Source organism: Ambystoma mexicanum, chromosome 12 (genome assembly GCF_040938575.1).
Source record: "Ambystoma mexicanum isolate Mex_15411 chromosome 12, UKY_AmexF1_1, whole genome shotgun sequence".
Lineage (NCBI taxonomy): Eukaryota > Metazoa > Chordata > Amphibia > Caudata > Ambystomatidae > Ambystoma > Ambystoma mexicanum.
The window spans coordinates 411,577,787-411,596,332 of record NC_090936.1 but is presented as its reverse complement, the minus strand read 5'-3'; the positions used below and the strand labels follow the sequence as shown (position 1 = coordinate 411,596,332).

The 18,546-nt window shown below is 44.6% G+C and overlaps 1 protein-coding gene across 6 annotated transcripts in view; it reads left to right on the top strand.

The window, feature by feature from the left end:
* The window catches only part of DENND5B (DENN domain containing 5B), a 1,683,961-nt gene that overhangs the window by 638,581 nt on the left and 1,026,834 nt on the right, over window positions 1–18,546 (top strand). For all 6 annotated transcript variants that reach the window (XM_069628551.1, XM_069628550.1, XM_069628552.1 and 3 more), the window contains one exon: window positions 11,973–12,204. In XM_069628551.1, coding sequence (XP_069484652.1) covers window positions 11,973–12,204 — 232 coding nt within the window. The remainder of the gene's footprint in view (window positions 1–11,972; window positions 12,205–18,546) is intronic.

Here is an 18,546-nt window from a genome sequence, read left to right as displayed (position 1 = left end):
AACCTACAAAGTAATACCTTACTTGATAAAAAGAAAAGAAAATAACACAAGCAAATGTATACAAAACCCAGTAGACAGTTAATTCAAGGCACAAAAGTACTAACATGCTAAAAAGTCAACTCTCCAATACCCAATATTTGTTGGTCTTACTCATAAACGTTTCCCTAATTCTCATTGCTGTTAATAAGCATTCCAGACACTAAAACTCCAAACTTATTGGTTAACATTAGGTAGAAATCTCTAACACAGCACTGACTACAAGATCACAGTAACAGAGTATATTGTCACCTTCAAACCTGATGCTGTTTACCAATTACCAATAAAGATTATATGCATATTTGTCTCCAATTTTATATTACATCACATTTTGAAAGTAATCCATATTCTTGTGCCAGGCTGTATGATCCCCTAGCAGTAATTGATTATACCTTACAAAGTCTAACAATTTCCTTAAATCGTTATTAAAAACGCATGAAAGAATATATATCTTGTCCATGCTACATAACGCATAATGGGTCAACCTCACTCAATGAACTTGGCAGCATGGCTCCTGAGGTCATAGAGTTTGGACATCTTAATCTGCCACAGAGATGTATGGGTATCTTAAAGGAATCAAGAAAACCTAACACTAGGCACTGTTATTTTGACAAGTGGAGGAGATTTGTAATTTGGTGCCAGTCTAAACAAATTGACCCCATACAATGTACTCCTTCCCACATTCTAATTTATATGCTCCACTTGCTAGATCCCGGGTTAGTATTCAACTCCTTAAAGGTCCACCTGGCGGCTTTGTCATCCTGTACCACTTCCCACAGTAAAGTCTCATGGTGGAAGGTACCAGTCATCAAAGCATTCATGGAGGGAATAAAAAGACTCCACCCTCCAATTTTGAACCCACCACCAGGATGGGATCACAATGTTTTACTCTCTAAGCTCATGGCACCCCCTTTCGAGACGATGCACAAGTCTTGTCTCAAACACCTGACTTATAAAACTGCCTTTATATAAAAATAAAGTTAGGGAAATACAAGCATTGTCAATGCCAGGATCCTTTCTTTGTTGTACACAAAGCCGAGCTGGTTTTACATACTCACCCTATGTTTTCCCCTAAATTCATATCTAAATTTCACCTAAACCAGTCTATTGAGCTACCGGCTTTCTTCCAGGAACCCACCTTCTCAGCTGAAGTAAAACTCCACACACTAGATGTGAGGAGAGCGGTCCTCTACTATGTAGACAAGACCAGACTGCTAAGAAAAACAGATTAACTGTTTGTCGCCATAGCGCCAGGCAGAGAAGGTGACCGCATTTCAAAGAATGCCTTCTCTAGATGGATAGTCAGATGTATACAATTGTGCTATTCCCTATCAGACAAGACACCGCCTTTTACACCCAGAGCTCACTCCACAAGGAGCACAGGAGCCACTCTGGCTTTTATTGCAAATGTCCCTCTAGACAGCATTTGCAGAGCAGCAACATGGAGCTCAATACACACTTTCACTCAACACTACTGCATTGACCTTCATTCCAAGACAGATACACAGGTGAGACAAGCAGCTCTAAGACATCTGTTCGCCCATGAACCTTCTCACATCCCACCACTGTCTTCTAGTACTGCTCGCTAATCTATGCACAGCATGTCATCTAAGCAGATTCCACAAGCCTCAAAAGGGGTACATTACTCGCCATGATCGTATTTCTGATGCTTGAATCTGCTTAGATTCACATGCGCCCACACTAGGGATAGTATTACTGGCACGCCCTGTCGATGTCCCTTTTTGAGTTTGGAAAATAACTGTAATTCTCTGCAGCTTACACTAGCTGTCGGCCTATGCCCAGCATGTGAATCTGAGCAGATACAAGCATCAGGAATACAGTTACGGTGAGTAATGTATCAAATTTTCTGAGACTTGTGTATCTGCTTAGAACACATGCTCGAAAAGGGATGTCGACGGCGCGTGTTAAAATACTATCCCTAGTGTGACTTCTACTGTACCCATGGTCCTTCATGCATCTAGGTCCCCCGGTTAATTTTCTGCTAGTAGGCTGAGATTTTGCGGATTTCTTCTGGCTAACGCCTTTTGATTAGAAAGTTTAATATTACACTCTTACTATTCTTTCGACAACTACCCATCGCCTGCCGCATGAACAACTGCTTCGGCGGCTTTCGAAGAAACTGATGCATCTTCGACGATGCTACAACCGTCTCGTCCTAGCGCGACTGCGGCCTGCATAGGCCTCGCCCTATCGCAGTAGGGAGAGTGGGGGTGGGGGGGGTCATACACTTCTTTGCCTTTTGGAGAATGCCTCTTCTGACCCCTTGTCTTCCCTTTCATAGCTTTGCTGCCTTTTTCACTGCCCATGGAGGAAAAGGCGCCATTTAAATTCTGCCCATCCTGTAACAGGAAATACCCCTGCAAAGACATGCAGACAGTGTTCAATCATTGTCTGCCAGGGGATCAGCCTGAAAATGAACTGCAAGTCCTGCAGGCTTTTCCGTCGTAATACCTTGAAGGACCGTCAAAGTGCTGGGCTGCCCAAGCCATGCAAGCCGAGGCCTCCATAGATGTGGCAGGGCAATCCAGTGAAGGCAGCATACGCATCCTAAGTGACGCCAAAGGCGATCAGGGTTTGAAAGAATCCCATTTGTGAGCACCCGACTCCGCTAAGCAGGCCAAGCGGTCCTGTGATGGAGGAATCACCCGGCGGCAAAGGCACACATAAATCATGCCACACTAAGCACATACCCCATGGCCAAATGTGGACCACGTCGTTGACCGTTCATGGCCACGCTGTGTCTAAGGAAAGGTCCTCCATGTCACCCCAGTCCTCTGGGCCATCGTGGTTGCAGCGCAACTGATCTTCGAAACAGGCGCCAACCAGGCCCATTTCCGACACTGCACCTACAAAGGCCCTCCTTTAGCGGGCTGAAGAGCATGTGTCGAAGGTATTTCCACGCCCCTTTCAAAAGCGTCCATAATGTGGGAACTCATTAAGAAGCATGTCCCACTCACGCTTTTAAGGTCCAAGACATCAAACACCCAAATCTTCGACAGGGTTACCATCCCAGCCCTCTACCTCAAGATAGCAGCTATACTCCCTCTAAAGGCACCCTTTCAGAGGCCCTGAGTCACAAGGAGCCTACACCCTTGCAAGACACTCCTACCCCCCCAGTATTTCCTAGGTCAACTGAGTGGACCCCAGAAAGCTTTAATAAGTTCATGAGGAGGATATCCTGTTTTGTAGACTTCATGGACTGCCACCCTGAAGAATGTAGACACCCCGATGGCTTAACAAAAGGAGTTTGAGTAGCCAGCGATGAACCACCTGCCAAGGTGCCACACTTGGACACTTCACAGCCTAGCACCTCCATCCAAACTCACGCCACCTCCGTTCCATTATCCCTCACAGGATCTCTATATTGTAGATCCCTCAGGTTCTCAGGAGCCAGGTTCACAGGGAGACAAGGGGGAACAGTACGACCAGGACCAGTATTGTGACTAGGATGATGCAGACCTATACGTAATCCAGTTCCCAGACACAGAATTCGGATCCGCCAGTGGCTGACTCCCCTATTGGCAATCAGCTCCAGTACAAGTAGCTGCTCCTCAGGGCTGCGCCACACTTCAAGATAGACACCCAGCAGGCCCAACACAACAAGCATTGTCTAGGGGACATTCTGGGAGACCAACAACCCACTACACAATGTATTCCCCTCCTGCAGTTGGTCCAAAGCCGCATTCAGCCTTCCGTTTTAACACCAAACCTCACTAGAGCGGTCAGCCCCGCATCGAGAAGGCATTTAGGCCGGCCCCTACTGACCCACTGTACATCAGAGGTAAACTGAAATCCGATTCCCTGGTTGTCACCACATCCAGGAAGAGAGCAGGCAAACATCTGGCCTCTGCAAAGGCTCCACCTGTTGGAGAGCAAACAGATATATACATTTGGCAAAAATTGGATCCTCAGCTGCCTACCAAACCAGAATAGCGAACAATACCACTATTTTGGCTATCTATGGTTGCCACAAGTGGGACGACCTCGAACAGCAAATGCAGGCCTTCCCAGATCCTCTAAATATCAGCTCCTAAAGACTGTGCATTTTAAAAAAAAATTGGATGCCACTGACGATGTAGGCTGCATCATAGCCGAAGGCATGTTAATTAAGCACCATGCCTGGCTGAGGCAGTCGGCTTTTAGCTGAAAACACAGGCTACATTACTTAACATGCCCATTGAGCCTAATGTCCTGTTTGGCAAGGTTGTTGAGGTTGCTCTCAAGAGTGCCAAAGAAGAATGACACCTTTTATGTCTCTTGTATAACTGTCCAATAAACCTTTTGTCCAAAGAGGGTAATTTAATACAAGAAGATTCTTCGGTGGGCAGGGCCCACAATGTTCCTCTAACTATGGTCCAGGTAACCAGTCGCCATCGTGGGGCACCTCACACGGACAGTGGCAAAGGATATTGCATAGAGCTTAAACAGAAACCATCCAACCACCCGCCAAGACACAGAAAAATGACACCAGAAGAAAGGTGCATATTACTGGAAGAGGTGTAAACCCTGCTAGAAAGACGCCATATAGCCAGTCCCAGTAAACCAAGTAAACAAGGGTATCTATTCAATGTACTTCCTGGTGCCAAAGAAAGACATAACAGTGTGCCCTGTACTAGACGTGCGCCAGCAAACGCATATGTCAAGCCACAGAAATGTTGCATGACCACGCAACAGGAGGTAATTCCTCTTAAAACAGGGGGTTTACGTTTCAACATTGAATATGAAAGATGCATACTTTCATATTTCAATGTTCCAGCGCACAGAAAATATCGGCGCTTCCAGATAACTTGAGAACACTACCCATTCAAGGTGCTCCCCTTCGGCATAGCCTCGGCTCCAAGGGTATCCACAAAGGTGATAGCAGTGGTCGTGGTGCACCTATGCAGAGAGTCAATCCCGGTGTACCCTTATATAGACGACTGGCTAATAACAGGGAAACTCCTCAAATAAGCAAATACAACACCCAAAGAACTATCAACCTACTGTTCCAATTGGTATTTTCTGTGAATGAGAAAAAAGTTTAGTTACTTACCCAGCCATGTAAAACAATTCCAGGGAGCGATCATAAAGACAGAAGGGGAGCTAGTCTTCCCCTCAAACGAGAGAGTATAAAACATGCTGTTGCAAGTACCTCACCATCTAGCCGGGCGCCAGATAAAAGTATGCAAGGCAGTGCACCTGCTTGGAATGATGGCCTCATGCATTTACCTAGTTCCACATGCGCGGATGTGCATGCCTCCAATGCAAGAGTAGTTAGCAAAACAATGGTCTCAGGCAAGCAGTCAGTAGGATGATCTATTGGTTGTTTCGCTAACCCTTGTACAAGCTCTTCACTGGTGCTCTAAGGGCAACCTGGTAAAAGGAAAACCCTTTGGCAATCCACCAGTACAAGCCAGTCTAACAGATGCCTCACTTTCACGGCCAGTTGACACACACCACAGCCCAAAACCACATAAACCTTCTAGAACTTCTAGCAGTTCTCAAGACTCTGCAAGCTTTTCAGCAGCATCTAGTAGGTCTAACAGTGCAAGTCCTCACAGACTGCACCACTGCCATGTTTCACCTAAACAAGCAGGGAGGCACAAACCCAAGTCTGTCCAGGCTATTCCAGAAAATGTGGAAGTGGGCACTCAAGGATAACATGTTCCTAGTCTCTCAACATGTTCCAGGGGAACGCAATACTCCTAAACAGGGTACTTCACAAGATGCACTGCGAACAAGTCCCTCTAATCCTGATTGATAAAATGTGGGCAAGACAACCATGGTTTTCACACCTACACAAACTAGCAATGTGCAAACCAATCAAACTTCTGTGCCTCTCCAACATGCTGTCTCAGCACGAGGGGACAACACTCCATCCACCCCCTCAGTCTATGAACTTGGCAGCTTGGCTGCTGAAGTCCTAGCGTTTTCTAGCATTTGGGTACTTGAACCTTCCTCAAAGGTGTATGGATATGCTCAAGAAAGCATGGAAACCTAACACCAGACACTGTTACTTTAACAAGTGGAAAGGGTTTGTCGTCTGGTGCAGATCCCAATCCTTACATTCAATTGCATGTTACACCATCCAACATTCTGCACTACATGGTTTACCTACTAGGCTCTGTTTAGTATTTAATTCCATCAAGGTATATCTAGCAGCCCTGTCTGCGTACAGCACTTCCCAAAACAAAGTGTCTTGGTAAAAAAAAGTTCCTGTTATCAAAGCTTTCATGTAGGTAGTAAAGAGACTATATCCTCCCATTTCTAACCATGCACTGGGTTGGGACCTTAATGTTGTACTCTCCAAGCTCATGTGTCCGCCTTTTGAGCCAATGCACAAGGCAATCCTGAAACACTTAACTTAAAAGACTGCCTTTCTATTAGTTATCACCTTGATAAGACGAGTCAGTGAGCTACAGGCATTCTGTACAAGACCCTTTCATTGTCCTCCACAAAGACCAGGTGGTTCTTGGAACGCATCCTAGCTTCTCGCCAAAATTCATATCCAAATTCCATATTAACCAGTCCATTGAACTACCTACCTTTTTCCAAACACCATCTAACTGAGCTTAGAGAAGCCTCCACACTTTAGTTGTAAGGAGGGTGGTCTGGTACTACATAAAAAAATGGGAAAAAACAAGGGACGTCCTGGGAGTCCCTCTGCCGGACATTAGTCCCTGTTACGAGAGCCTTACCCAGAGTCTTTAGCTCACTATCTTTCACAGAGGAGAAATAGCCAAAGTATATCAGTCTCTGTCCGGGCCTGTGGCAGTCCAGCACTGAAATGCTAGGCAATTCTCCTCTGAACAAGAGTACCAACAGCAACCCCAGACACGTGTATCGATCTGGTTGGACATCATCAGTAGGGTGGAGCTGTGCCTCCCTAAGAACAGTGAGCAAGGGGTCCATGTCTGCCTTCCCCATGTAACTTAGGGTAAGACCCAACGTTACTTAAAATATTCAAAAAACAAGGGAGGGAGGGGGTCCTGGGAGTCCCTCTGCCGGACATTAGTCGTGGTTACGAGAGCCTTGTACTACATAAACAAAACCTCTAAGGAAAACAGACAACTCTTTTTTGCCATAGCACCTGCTAGGGAAGTCTATTACATTTTAAAAAACGCGATCTCCAGATGGATAGTCAAGTGCGTACAGCTGTGCTATTCACCATCAAAAAAGACTTTTTTACACTAAGAGCTCACCCTACCGGAGGTACAGGAGCTACTTAAGCATTTATTACAAATGTCCCCTTGGATGCAATTTGCAATGCAGCTACTTGGCGCTCAGTTCATACTTTTACTCGGCATTGCTGCATTGGTTGCTGCATTAATGCACTCTAAAGCAGACTCACAGGTGGGACAAGCGGTGCCAAAACATCCATTTGCTGCTGTACCTTCTCATGACCAACCTTCTCCGGCTACTGCTCTGTCTATGCAAAGCATGTGATCTTTGCAGATCCATAAGCCTCAGAAGGCATACATTAATCACCGTAATAGTATTTCTGATACTTGTATCTGCTTAGTGAGAGAGGCCGGAGTAGGGAGAGGGGAAACGGTGAATAGTTTCACAATGCTTTTATTTAAAGAATAAAAGGGAGGGAAAAATACCTCACTAGCCCGACCTACAAAGGTAACTAATGTGACACGCGTCAGGATGTCAAAATAAATGTCCATGTTCCTCTGTCCAAAACCCTATCCTGAACCTCACACTCTAAATACTACAAAAATGATTATTGGGAAAATTAATATACTTCACTTCTTTTCTTATTGGTTTCTTGTGTTTCTTTCACACCATGTCCCAACACTGAAAGCCAACAGGTATTCTTCCCTGAGTAAGGAACTTTATAGTGCCACAGGGACAATCCCCTTCCCTGGTCTTTGCTCCACCCCGAGTAGGGGATTTTACCATGCCTGGGGGAAAATCCTCTTCCCTGGTCTTTCCTTTGCAGTCATTATAATTTATATGTTGGTGACGTTATACATAAATTTGTGTATTCTGGTTTCCGACCCATTTGGTACGTTTTTATGAGGTCTTTATATTGTAATTCACCTGTGGGACTTACTGTATGCAGATGTGGGCGGATATCTTTTGTCAACCTATATAGGGATTTAAACCTAAGCGCCCCAAGGCAAAGGGCAGCTTCTACATTGGCAGCTCCAAGGTATGTCTGCAGGGGAAGCCAGTGAAGCCGGCCATCATCCGACAGCAACAAAAAAGTGTGTGGCAAAGGTTGGGAGTAGAGCAATCACTCTGCTCCAGAAAGCCCTGCTACTCTACATTACCTACCAAAAACATAGACTGCCAGGCGAACAACAATTACAAACACCCATGCTTATATAGAATTGTGACCATCAACATACATCTGTTCCAGACAGGATTGTAATTGGGCCATGCGTCGCATCTAGACCTATTTGTGCATGTTAGCAAGCTCCACACTTGCATAGAATTTCAAGGTTTAGTAGGAACCAAATCGGACAGAATTGTGAACATTAGCCTGCGTCGCATCATGATAGGATTTTAAATGCTAGCATGTGCCACACTTAGCTGGAACCATGATTGTTAGAACATGCCAGACCTAGATGGAATTGTGAACATTAGCCGGCATCGCATCTAGATAGGATTGTGAATGAATAAATGTCAGCTTGTGCCAAACTCAGCTGGAATCACAATTGTTAGCATGTGCCACATCTAGATTGAATTGTGAACATTAGCATGAGTTGCATCTGGATGGGATTGTGAATGTCGCTAGGGGCCACACTTGGATGGAATTGTGGTTGGTGGTGGGTTTCACACTTAGATGTAATCCTATACATCGGCCTGAGTCGCATCCAGATGAGCTTTGAAAGTGGGCGGGTGCCACACTTAGATGGAGTTGTGAACGATGGCAAGTGCTAAACCTAGATGAAATTGTGATTGATAGCATGTGCCAAACTTAGATGGAACATTGAACATCAGCTGGAGTCGCATCTAAATAGAAATGTGAATGTTGGCATATCCCACACTTAGATGGAACCATAAACATTAGCCTGAATCGCATCTAGATAGGTTTATGAATGTCCGCAAGTATTACACCCAGATGAAATTATGAATGATACCATGTGCCACACTTGGATGAAATCGTGAACATTAGCCTGAGTCGCATCTAGATAGGATTATGAATGGTAGCAAGTCCCACACTTAGATGAAACTATGAATGTCAGCATCTGCCACACCTAGACAGAATTGTGAATGCTAACATGTGCCTCGTCTAAACGAAATCAAAGACATTAGCCCGCGTCCCATATAGATAGAACTGAATGTTAGCATGTGCCACGCTCGGACGGAATCGTAAACACCAGCTAGCCGCATATATAGACAGGTTCCAAAGGTTGGCAGGAGCTGAATTTGGACAGTTGTGAATATTGGCAGGCATCATTTATGGTAGGGATTGTGATTATCGGCTGGTGCCGTAGCTAGATAGACATGCAGTGATATTCGTGCGTCGCACCTAGAAAGAACATGGAAATTCAGCACATTGCTTCTAGACAGCGATGCCAATAACCCATCCACTAACAATTTCACCCCACTGCCTACACCGCTCAAACCAAACACAACCACAACCCTATACCACAACAAACAGCACATACTTCACTACACCGCAACAACAAAACAAACCGCACATAGACTCGCACAAACGGCACACGTCTACTGACCGGAAAACACCCCAAGCCCAACCAACAGTGTTAAACCTTATTGAGCCTGCCAACAGCACATCACTGCTCTCTTGCACTATTCCTGCATAATCCGACTAACTCACCCCCTTCCCTTTTCAGAGCCCCCAGAGCGCCAGGGGACCAAATATCCTTAAACAACATTAACATGAACTATTCCATTACCCATGCTGTTGTGGAGTCTGCTGGTTTGTAGTACTCGCTCGTTGAGGGGGTAAGGCTTGGTTGCCCTTGTCCGTGCCCATGTCTGTATCCTTTTCCTTAGTGGAGCCTTTCGGATGAGAGTGCTTGCTTCACCCTCCACCGGTAGTGAGACTCTCTGGTTGGCACTGTTTTCCCCTCCAGATACTTGTTGGAGGTTTCTCTAGTTCCACTCTCCCATACGGACCAGCATTCTGTTCCTTACTGTGCGTGTCTTTCTCAGCCAGTGGCAAAGTTCCTACTATTCAATCGGTTCCGTTCCCTGCAGCTGAAAGCTGTGGGTCTTGCACTTGGGTTTTCACAGGGCACCTCCACTGTTACCATTTGCCAAAGTCTCCGACCTCTGTGCCTCACCCTTTTCCTTGCAGCGGGTCTGCTCTCAGGGTCACCGCCTGCTGTTGTCTCCCTCTTGGCTCAGTCGCACATCTTTCTGTCTGCGTACAGTGGGAAGTTGACAGTACCCAAATTAGCACTGTTCCTATTCTGGCCTTCTGCTCCGTCGTCTCCGTTGCAAAAAAGCTGCATCTGAGTTAAAAAAAAAAACAATGGATATCTTTTTACCAAGCTCATATATTGATTGAGTCAAGTGGGTCAGGTCATCACCCTGAACCAATATTTGTCAGGGTGATGACCTGACCCACTTGACTCATAAATAATCAATATATGAGCTTGGTAAAAAGATATCCATTTTTTTTACAATACACAGCAGGAAGGGGACCAATGAATATTGGACCACAGATTGCTGTGATTTTACATAAGTCAAACCAAGGGGCAGCAACACGAATAAAGAGATTTGTTGACTCCCACACAGCGTGCACCTTTTTAGATTTTTAGGGAAGTAGTGAGCCAGGATAGGGTGAGTTTCCTTAGGCTGTCCTCCTTTATCCAACCAGGGACAGTTCCTTAAGGGACAGATACCCTTCCCCCCCTTAGGGGCATGTAGTTAGAGTTAAGGACAAAAGCTGTAGGTATAAATTGTTCTATTAAAACAGATTCTGCTCGTGATGTGTTAAAAAGTACTGGGGAGGAGACAGAATCCAGATACCCATACAACTCCATTTGTATTGACTGCACATTCCACAATGCCACCTAGTAGCCATCGCTGGAAGTTCACCTCCAGTTCTGAGCTACAACAGCAAGGCATTGTGGGTATGCAAATTAGCCCAAATGCAAACCGTTTCTCCAGGAAATTCTTTGTCTAAGAGGACAGTGCTACTTTACACAAGGCTGTCAGCACTAAACTGTACTGATTCACCCTAATAAGGGTGAAAGCAGGTATGTAGTTGTCCTGACAGCCTTGCAAAATGTCTGTCTTAGGTTGATTAAGGTATTTATAAAGTTGCACTGCCCTGTTAGTCAAAGACAATTTCGTGGCGAAAAGGTTTGCATTTGGGCTAATTTGCATACCTACAGTGCCTTGCTGTTGTGGCTCAGAACTGGAGGCGAACTTCCAGAGAGGGCTAAAATGGACTTTCCTACTTTCACATTTCAGATTTGTTTTTTTTTTTTAAACCCACCATAACTTTCTCGTTGGGTATTCAATCTTTTACTTGTTGCCACCCAATAGCCAATTAACTCCTACGTAGTATGATGGTATCCACTGTCAAATTAGATGTTTCTCCCCTCACACACACGTATATGTGTCTGTGTGTAGTCCATAAAATTAGTACCATGGGTGTCTCTTGACGAAGAAGTCAGCCTTCATATCTAGCAGTAATATTGTTCTTCATATTTCTGTGTTCTATCAGCCAAAGGAGAGGCATGCTAGGATCTTTTGAGTGGTTGGCTGTACCTAAACAAAAGAAAACACGCTGTAAAACACTATGTGGTTTTCTAATTGTCAAGATTCCTCAGGCCTTGATATTGTTGGTTTTAAAACAAATCTTGAATCATTATCCCTGTGTCATTATGGAAAATGCATTCAAACATTGTTACCGTGATAACTTTAACAGCATCGACTGACATGTCTCCTTATCTATAGACGGTACCAACCATTTAATGATCTGATTTGACCTCTTGTTGCAGGCGTCCTTCCTGTCAGATCAGCCTGAGCCTTACCTACCATTCCTCTCACATTTTATCGAGACTCAGATGTTTGCCACCTTCATAGACAACAAAATAATGTCCCTATGGGAAGAGAAGGACCCTCTGCTTCGGGTGTTTGATTGTCGGATTGAAAAGATACGACTGTATAATGTAAGGGCCCCTGCCCTACGGACATCCATCTATCAAAAGTGCACATCACTAAAAGAAGCTGGTATGTTCCAAATTGTCTTTTCATTTTAAAGGTAAATGGCTCTGCTATGTATGTTGTTTTGATTTTTGTAAAGTGCTCAACACCCTTATTGATGACCTCAAAACTCTAACCGCATACAAACCGGAACAGAGCAACATGGGGACATAGTTTGTTCAGGAACAGATTCATGGATCAAGATATTTATCTGTTAAATATTAATAAAATCTGTATAAATATAGTTCAAAGTAGGGGGCACCAACCCTATTAGTGTAAACGTAATTTATAAGTGAAATAATTTGTGCCGTATTGTGCTTTTCCTTTCACAAACATTAAATGCTAAAGCAAAATAGTATTTTGTGCACACCTCCTTTCTCTATGGTTGTTAAAATAAAATAAGTGGTGTGTTTCTAGCTATGCCTCAGTTGATTGGAACAGTGCATTACTTTTCTGGACAATTAATCTGATTACTTTAAACCGTAGATGTTTTATAAAACTGTTACTGCTTAGATTAGCCATAGATACCAGGAATTCGTAAACAAGCTGCTGAAACTCAAATGGCCAGAGGTTCAAATCAAACAGCACTCCACTCAAAACTATTATTACACACTCAAAACTATTATTACACAGCATGTGCATTCACCCCTTATGTAACCATGTCCATACACATTGAAGGGTTGTCTGTTTCTTATGAAATGTACTTGCAATACACTGTGCCCTAACTGACAAGACTCAACGTTATTGTTTTACTTTTGAAAATGATCACCAATGTTTTAGCAAATATAAGGCTGGAAATAAATGGTAGAAGTAGTCTAAATCTGTGGTAGCGTACATGAAAATCTGCTGAAATGTTTTTGAAATTATGTTGGAGAACAATGTTAAAATCTGCAAGGAAAACAAACTTTACAGAAACAACTTATTACCAAAAAATGAAGTAAGCAATCAGACTGTTCCATTTATTTCCAAATTCCCTTTGCGACCACAATGCTGATAGTTTTCAATTCCTATACTTGTGTCACTGTCTCCTTTACTTATGAGTCTCCTCAACCACTTTGGACATGTTTTCAAGGTCTTTAACAACTCACTTAGCCAAACTTAACCTCTTTCACAGTGGTACAACCCTCTCATTCCCCTTCATGCCGATTATAGCTAGATGCCAAGCCTCCCTGAACCAGTCGACCAGCACAAGCTTAATAACAATGTTCTTAATCAGAAAAGAATCTAAAGAAGAATCTGTGAAATTTACACTCCTACTACGAGATCAACAGATGTCCTAAAATGACAATATAAAAAAATCACATAAATGGCAACAAAATTCTCTTCACCCTTCCTGCTATATACACTGCATAGGATTATTCACAAACTGCTCCATTGGCTTCAGCTCAATATTCGATCTGCTTTTCAGAATGCATCCAGTAGCTATTACCTGCTAGTTAACCATATGCTGGCTGCTTGCAGAATCCTTTCTGCAAATCCAAAAGCTGATGGCTGGAAGATTTTGAATCGATCATAACCACTGGCACAGCTCTGGGCAACCTTCCAGCCCATTGTCTTTCAGCCTGCCAAGCCATTACAGAAGGGGAAAGACCATATGCAAATCAGGCTTGGTCCCACCCCAAAATGGGCAGTCCGCCCAAACTGCTAGGTCCCATCCCTTCTGCATGAGACCACAAGCATCCCCAGATATGTCCGACGTCATCAGTGATTAGTAGTTTGGGTCTTTAGGCCCAGCAGGCTCGGGACCCACAACTGGGCATACCCGTCCCACTCGGTGTGACTTTAGCAAAACCAAACGGTGATGCCTGGAAGGTTTTAAATCAATCATAACCACTTTCACTGCTCTGGCAACACTCCAGTCATCGTACAAAGCCCTTACTGACAACTATTTGTTTAAAAAACTTAGCACAGAACAAAAATGAAGTTGCATTCATCTTTCCGATAAAAATAAAAACACAGTATTGATATGATGCAATTTCAACTTTTGTTTTGAATTTTTCCTCTAGTAGTACCCTTGTCATTAGTGCCCTAATCTACCACTCATCGTAAAAGGGAGATTGGTTATTTCTATGCATTGGAGCCAAGTTAGAATCCGTAATTGGTTACTTAATGTAGATATTTTGGTTTTATATGCTGTGGTAAGCCAGAATCAGGAGACCGACAAGGATGCATGATTCTTAACTCTGTTTATTCTTTCTTCACCAGGGAAAAGGCCTAATCCTTCCCTCAACCTATTACTAAACCATTCTCTAAAACAGAAGCATGTAAAAGGGTTCTTATCAGGATGTCAAAGTCCTCAGTCTGAAATTCTATTCTGGCCTATGTTATTTCCCTCTCTCTCAAACAAAAAGAAAAGAAAACACAATATAACCTAGACAGGCTTTTGGGTAATTGCCCGCCCAAGGAAAGGGAATGCTGCTGGCTTCTGACCCCAGCCCCTGTTGTCGCTTTATCATAGGCTCTTGTCTTTTCCACAGTTCCAGTTCTTATGCTTTTTACAACAGTGGAGTACTGCCCCGGGACTCAAGACCAGTTTTCTGCTTCTCCTTTAAACCTCTGTGTCTCAGTCTCTCCCTTCAGGAAGACTGCTGGTGTTCTCTTTCCTCAGTCTAGGGCTCTTGGGATTTCCCCCACACCGGGAGTCTGTCTCTTTACCCACTATGGGGCTTCTCAGTTCTTTCCCCCACACGGGAGCTTCTCTTTATCTTCCTCACCTTGTCGCCGCCCTCCATTACTCTGGAGCCATCACATACCTGTGTGTGACGAGCAGTGCTCCCTGGGAGGGCTGTCTAGTCAGCCGGCCCCTCCTCATCACAGAGCCATTTGCGCAACTCGTCACCTGGATGCTGCAACAGTCAGCGTCTCCTTTTCGTTCCTGCTTGCTTGGTGCATGGACTTGTGGGTGGCTCCTCTTCAGGGCTCTGCCTCGGCATTCTGCGGTTTTCCGTTCTCAGGCTGCCCCTTGGCATACTCTCCCAGTGCAGACCTCCCGGCGTGACGCCACATCTGGCTTTCCCTCTCTCTCTGTGTTGCGATGCAGTTGAACTCTGTGGGTTGCGCCGTTACTCCTTCCTGATTGGTTCCTCATCTGACAGGCCTCCAGGAGATCTGATAGGATATGTTATTTATAACGCTTAATACCCAGAGGCTTCCCAGCGCGGACAAGGGGATCGTACCTGCGTTGCTGTGTCGTCTTGCTTCCAAGGCGAGCACGTTGCTGCTGAGCTATACTCCCAAGAGGAAGCAGGTCTTTCTGCCATTTTGCGGTTTTCCCTGCGGAGGATTGAATAAAGTTTTGGTGAGAAGCATAGCCAGCCATTATGAAAGGGTTCTCATACACCTCAGCTCCTGCATAGCCCGTAAAGGTGTTAGTATCTTGAAGGGCGGTATAGTTACTCAAGTCTTTTTCTGGGGTTTTTCTGTCCCCCTAAGGGGAAGTCTCCTACAGGGATCCTGCTTACTGTGTCCCCTGAAGAGGTGGGGGGGGGGGGGTGTTTAAGTGCACCAGGCCCACCTGCCTATTCCCACAGGCGGTGGGAATCTGTGGATTCGTCACAATGCTCATTTGTCATTTTATCATCTGTAAGGAAGGCATGGTATCAAATGGTGAAGACAGACGTAAGTGATCACAGTCCAAGGGTATTTTCTGAACTTTCAAATGTTAGTAAAATGCCTATCTAACCCTAAATATGAAGATGGGAGCAAGCTACGACCATCAAATAACGCAGTCCTAGTAGAGTCTTGTCAAAATAAAAGGGCCTATACTAATAAACGTATTGCCAATGCTTACTTATAAATACAAAATGGTGTGGGAAACAATGTTATGCAAAAAAAAGTGTTCAAGAAATGTCAGGATAGCCACCGGCTTCCCTTCCCCATGTTTTCAGCATGGGACAAGGTGGCACACTCGAGCTTAGCACATACTCTGCCTGCTCTTGCACGAGGATACAGTTCAAAACCTGGGTATCAGGGCCTTCTGTGCCAAAGTCCCTTTGCCATTCAAAGTCTCTTATTACAGAGGGCCTGATGTGACAAACATTAAAGTTCCTTTCTCCCCAGGATTTTCACAGACAATTTCTGGGGTGATTCACTGTTCACCCCGGTTCCCCTCCGTCGGGCTCAGACCCCCATTAACAAAATGTTCTCAATTGGCCTCGGACCATTTTATCTCATTTTCCAAACTTTCCTTTTGAATGGATTGTGTCCTTCCACGGATTCGTTATCTTTGATATTTCCCAGTATCCAAGCTGAATATTAGGAAATATCAAAGATAAGGAATACGTGGGAAGAACATCCAGTCGAAAGAACATTACCACGTGTAAACTTGTTCTTCTATATCAAAAATCAAAAACTTTCAACTGGGCGTAGGATTTTGCTTGACCGGGCACAGGACCACTTCGATTCACAATTCCTTTTCTCATTACAACTTTTTAACTTTAACTTCTGCCACTTCTCGGCTCGATACCTTACAGAGACCTTTGATTGAGCACACTTGCGGTGCAGGACCACTCTTTCAATGGTATTGTATCTTTTATCTTTCCTTTCGCAGTTCAAGCATTAATCAGCAGTTTAACTTTATATGTGTATTTCATCACACACGTTTTAACAATGTTCGTTCCATCGCTAGTTATACAATATTGCTGGCTGCAACCTTGGCTTCAACACAGACCGGTCTTGTATCGGTCTGACCAACTCACCGGCTGTGTTGATGATTTCTCTGACTTTACTTTGTCCTTGGAGCCAAGGACTGTAGCACGGCGGCTGCTGCTTCTCCCCGACGTGTTTAGTCATGAAGGAGCAGCGCAGGTACCTCCGACACAATTCAGGATTCTTCAGACTGGTTTCCTGGCCCTAAGCTGTCCAATCTGGAAGGCTCTTGAAAGTAACGGTTTCTTGCCAGAAAGGTCGAGGGAATTTCCCTTCTTGCAAATCCCTCTTGGTTTGCTGTCTTGCATCCCTCGTTAAGCTGCTATCTCAAAACTGCTATTCCTCTGTGTGCTTTGCCTAGCTCAGAGTGTGCTTTCATGCTTTGCCTTTTATCCGTGTGGGGAAGCTTAATGGAAGTCGGGTATGAGTGATTGTCAGTAATTGCCTGACCTTTGTATTGGGACATGTCAGATATACTGCTCGGATGGTAGTCTGTTTTCTCCCAGAGCGGGCTGTCCGTGTGAAAAGGAGGTATGGGGGGGGGGTTAGAGTTCCTACGTATCCTACCTGGTAGGTTGGGGTAAAGGTGTTGCAGAGAAGGGGATACTGCGTCTCTCCATCTGGTGTCCCACTCCCCGAAGACCCCTCCCGCCCTGGTCCATCCCCAGGAAATGGAACCAAAAACGATGGCAGTGTCCTGGCCACCTGGATAACCTATCCCCGGGGACTAGTGGGTGAGACACATTCTGGTTTCTCACACATCGCTTGGAGATTTCCATGCCTATAGGGCATGGCTTCTAGTGTGCTGCTTCAACCGCAGGGGTTCCTTAGGGTGCTTCCCCTTGCTGTGCTTTTCCACCCCCCTTCTTTAACTTGAAGTGGGATCTCACCAACCCCACGTCCCTCCTACATCCCCCCTCTTTAGAAGGGGATTCTGCCTAGCCCTGTCACTCCCAACACTTTTGCGCTGTCCAGTTTGTTCCCCACCTCCTTTGTGCCTTTCACTTTTCCTTTCTTGACCCCACCCCAGATTTCCTGCCCTCCTTCAAACTATCCACTGTGCCATGCCCCCTTCAAATGTCTTATTTGCTAATTTCCTGTCCTCTTCCCACTGCTTCCACACCCAGACTCGGATAAAATAACGCTGCCATTACAGAGTGGCAAAGCAAACATCCCTGCTGCAAATGGCAGCGCAGGTGAAACGAGTGTATAGCGCTATCTTGCCACTTGGATAGCTATATTTCTAAGGGATGTATTACTCAAGCCATTCGTAAATCAAATCAGATTGTATGCAGGTAAATGTTGAACAGATAGTAACTGCGAAGGATGAGAATGTATTGAAGATATACCAATTTGAACTGATGAAAAATGTGGAGCATAATAGAAAAGCCAACATTCCTCAGGTTTGTTCTCTGGTGTTTGTATTCGGTTCAGACAACCAATTCCGTCCCTTAGAAATAATTCCCCATATAGTTGATTAGCTACAGAAATTACCACTACTAAATGAGGACTAAACTGACAACTACATCTCTTTTCTGGCCAATAATGTGAACTGAAAAGCCTGCGCAATGGAAAACCGGTGTGAAAACAAGCTGACATGGCTTAAAGACAATATACCATTCAGATGTGGGCTAACATCCAGATACAATTAAGAGGATGGATTCAGACCTTTTTAAACCTGATTGCCTGTTCAGGTAGAAGTGACAACATTGACTCTCGCTG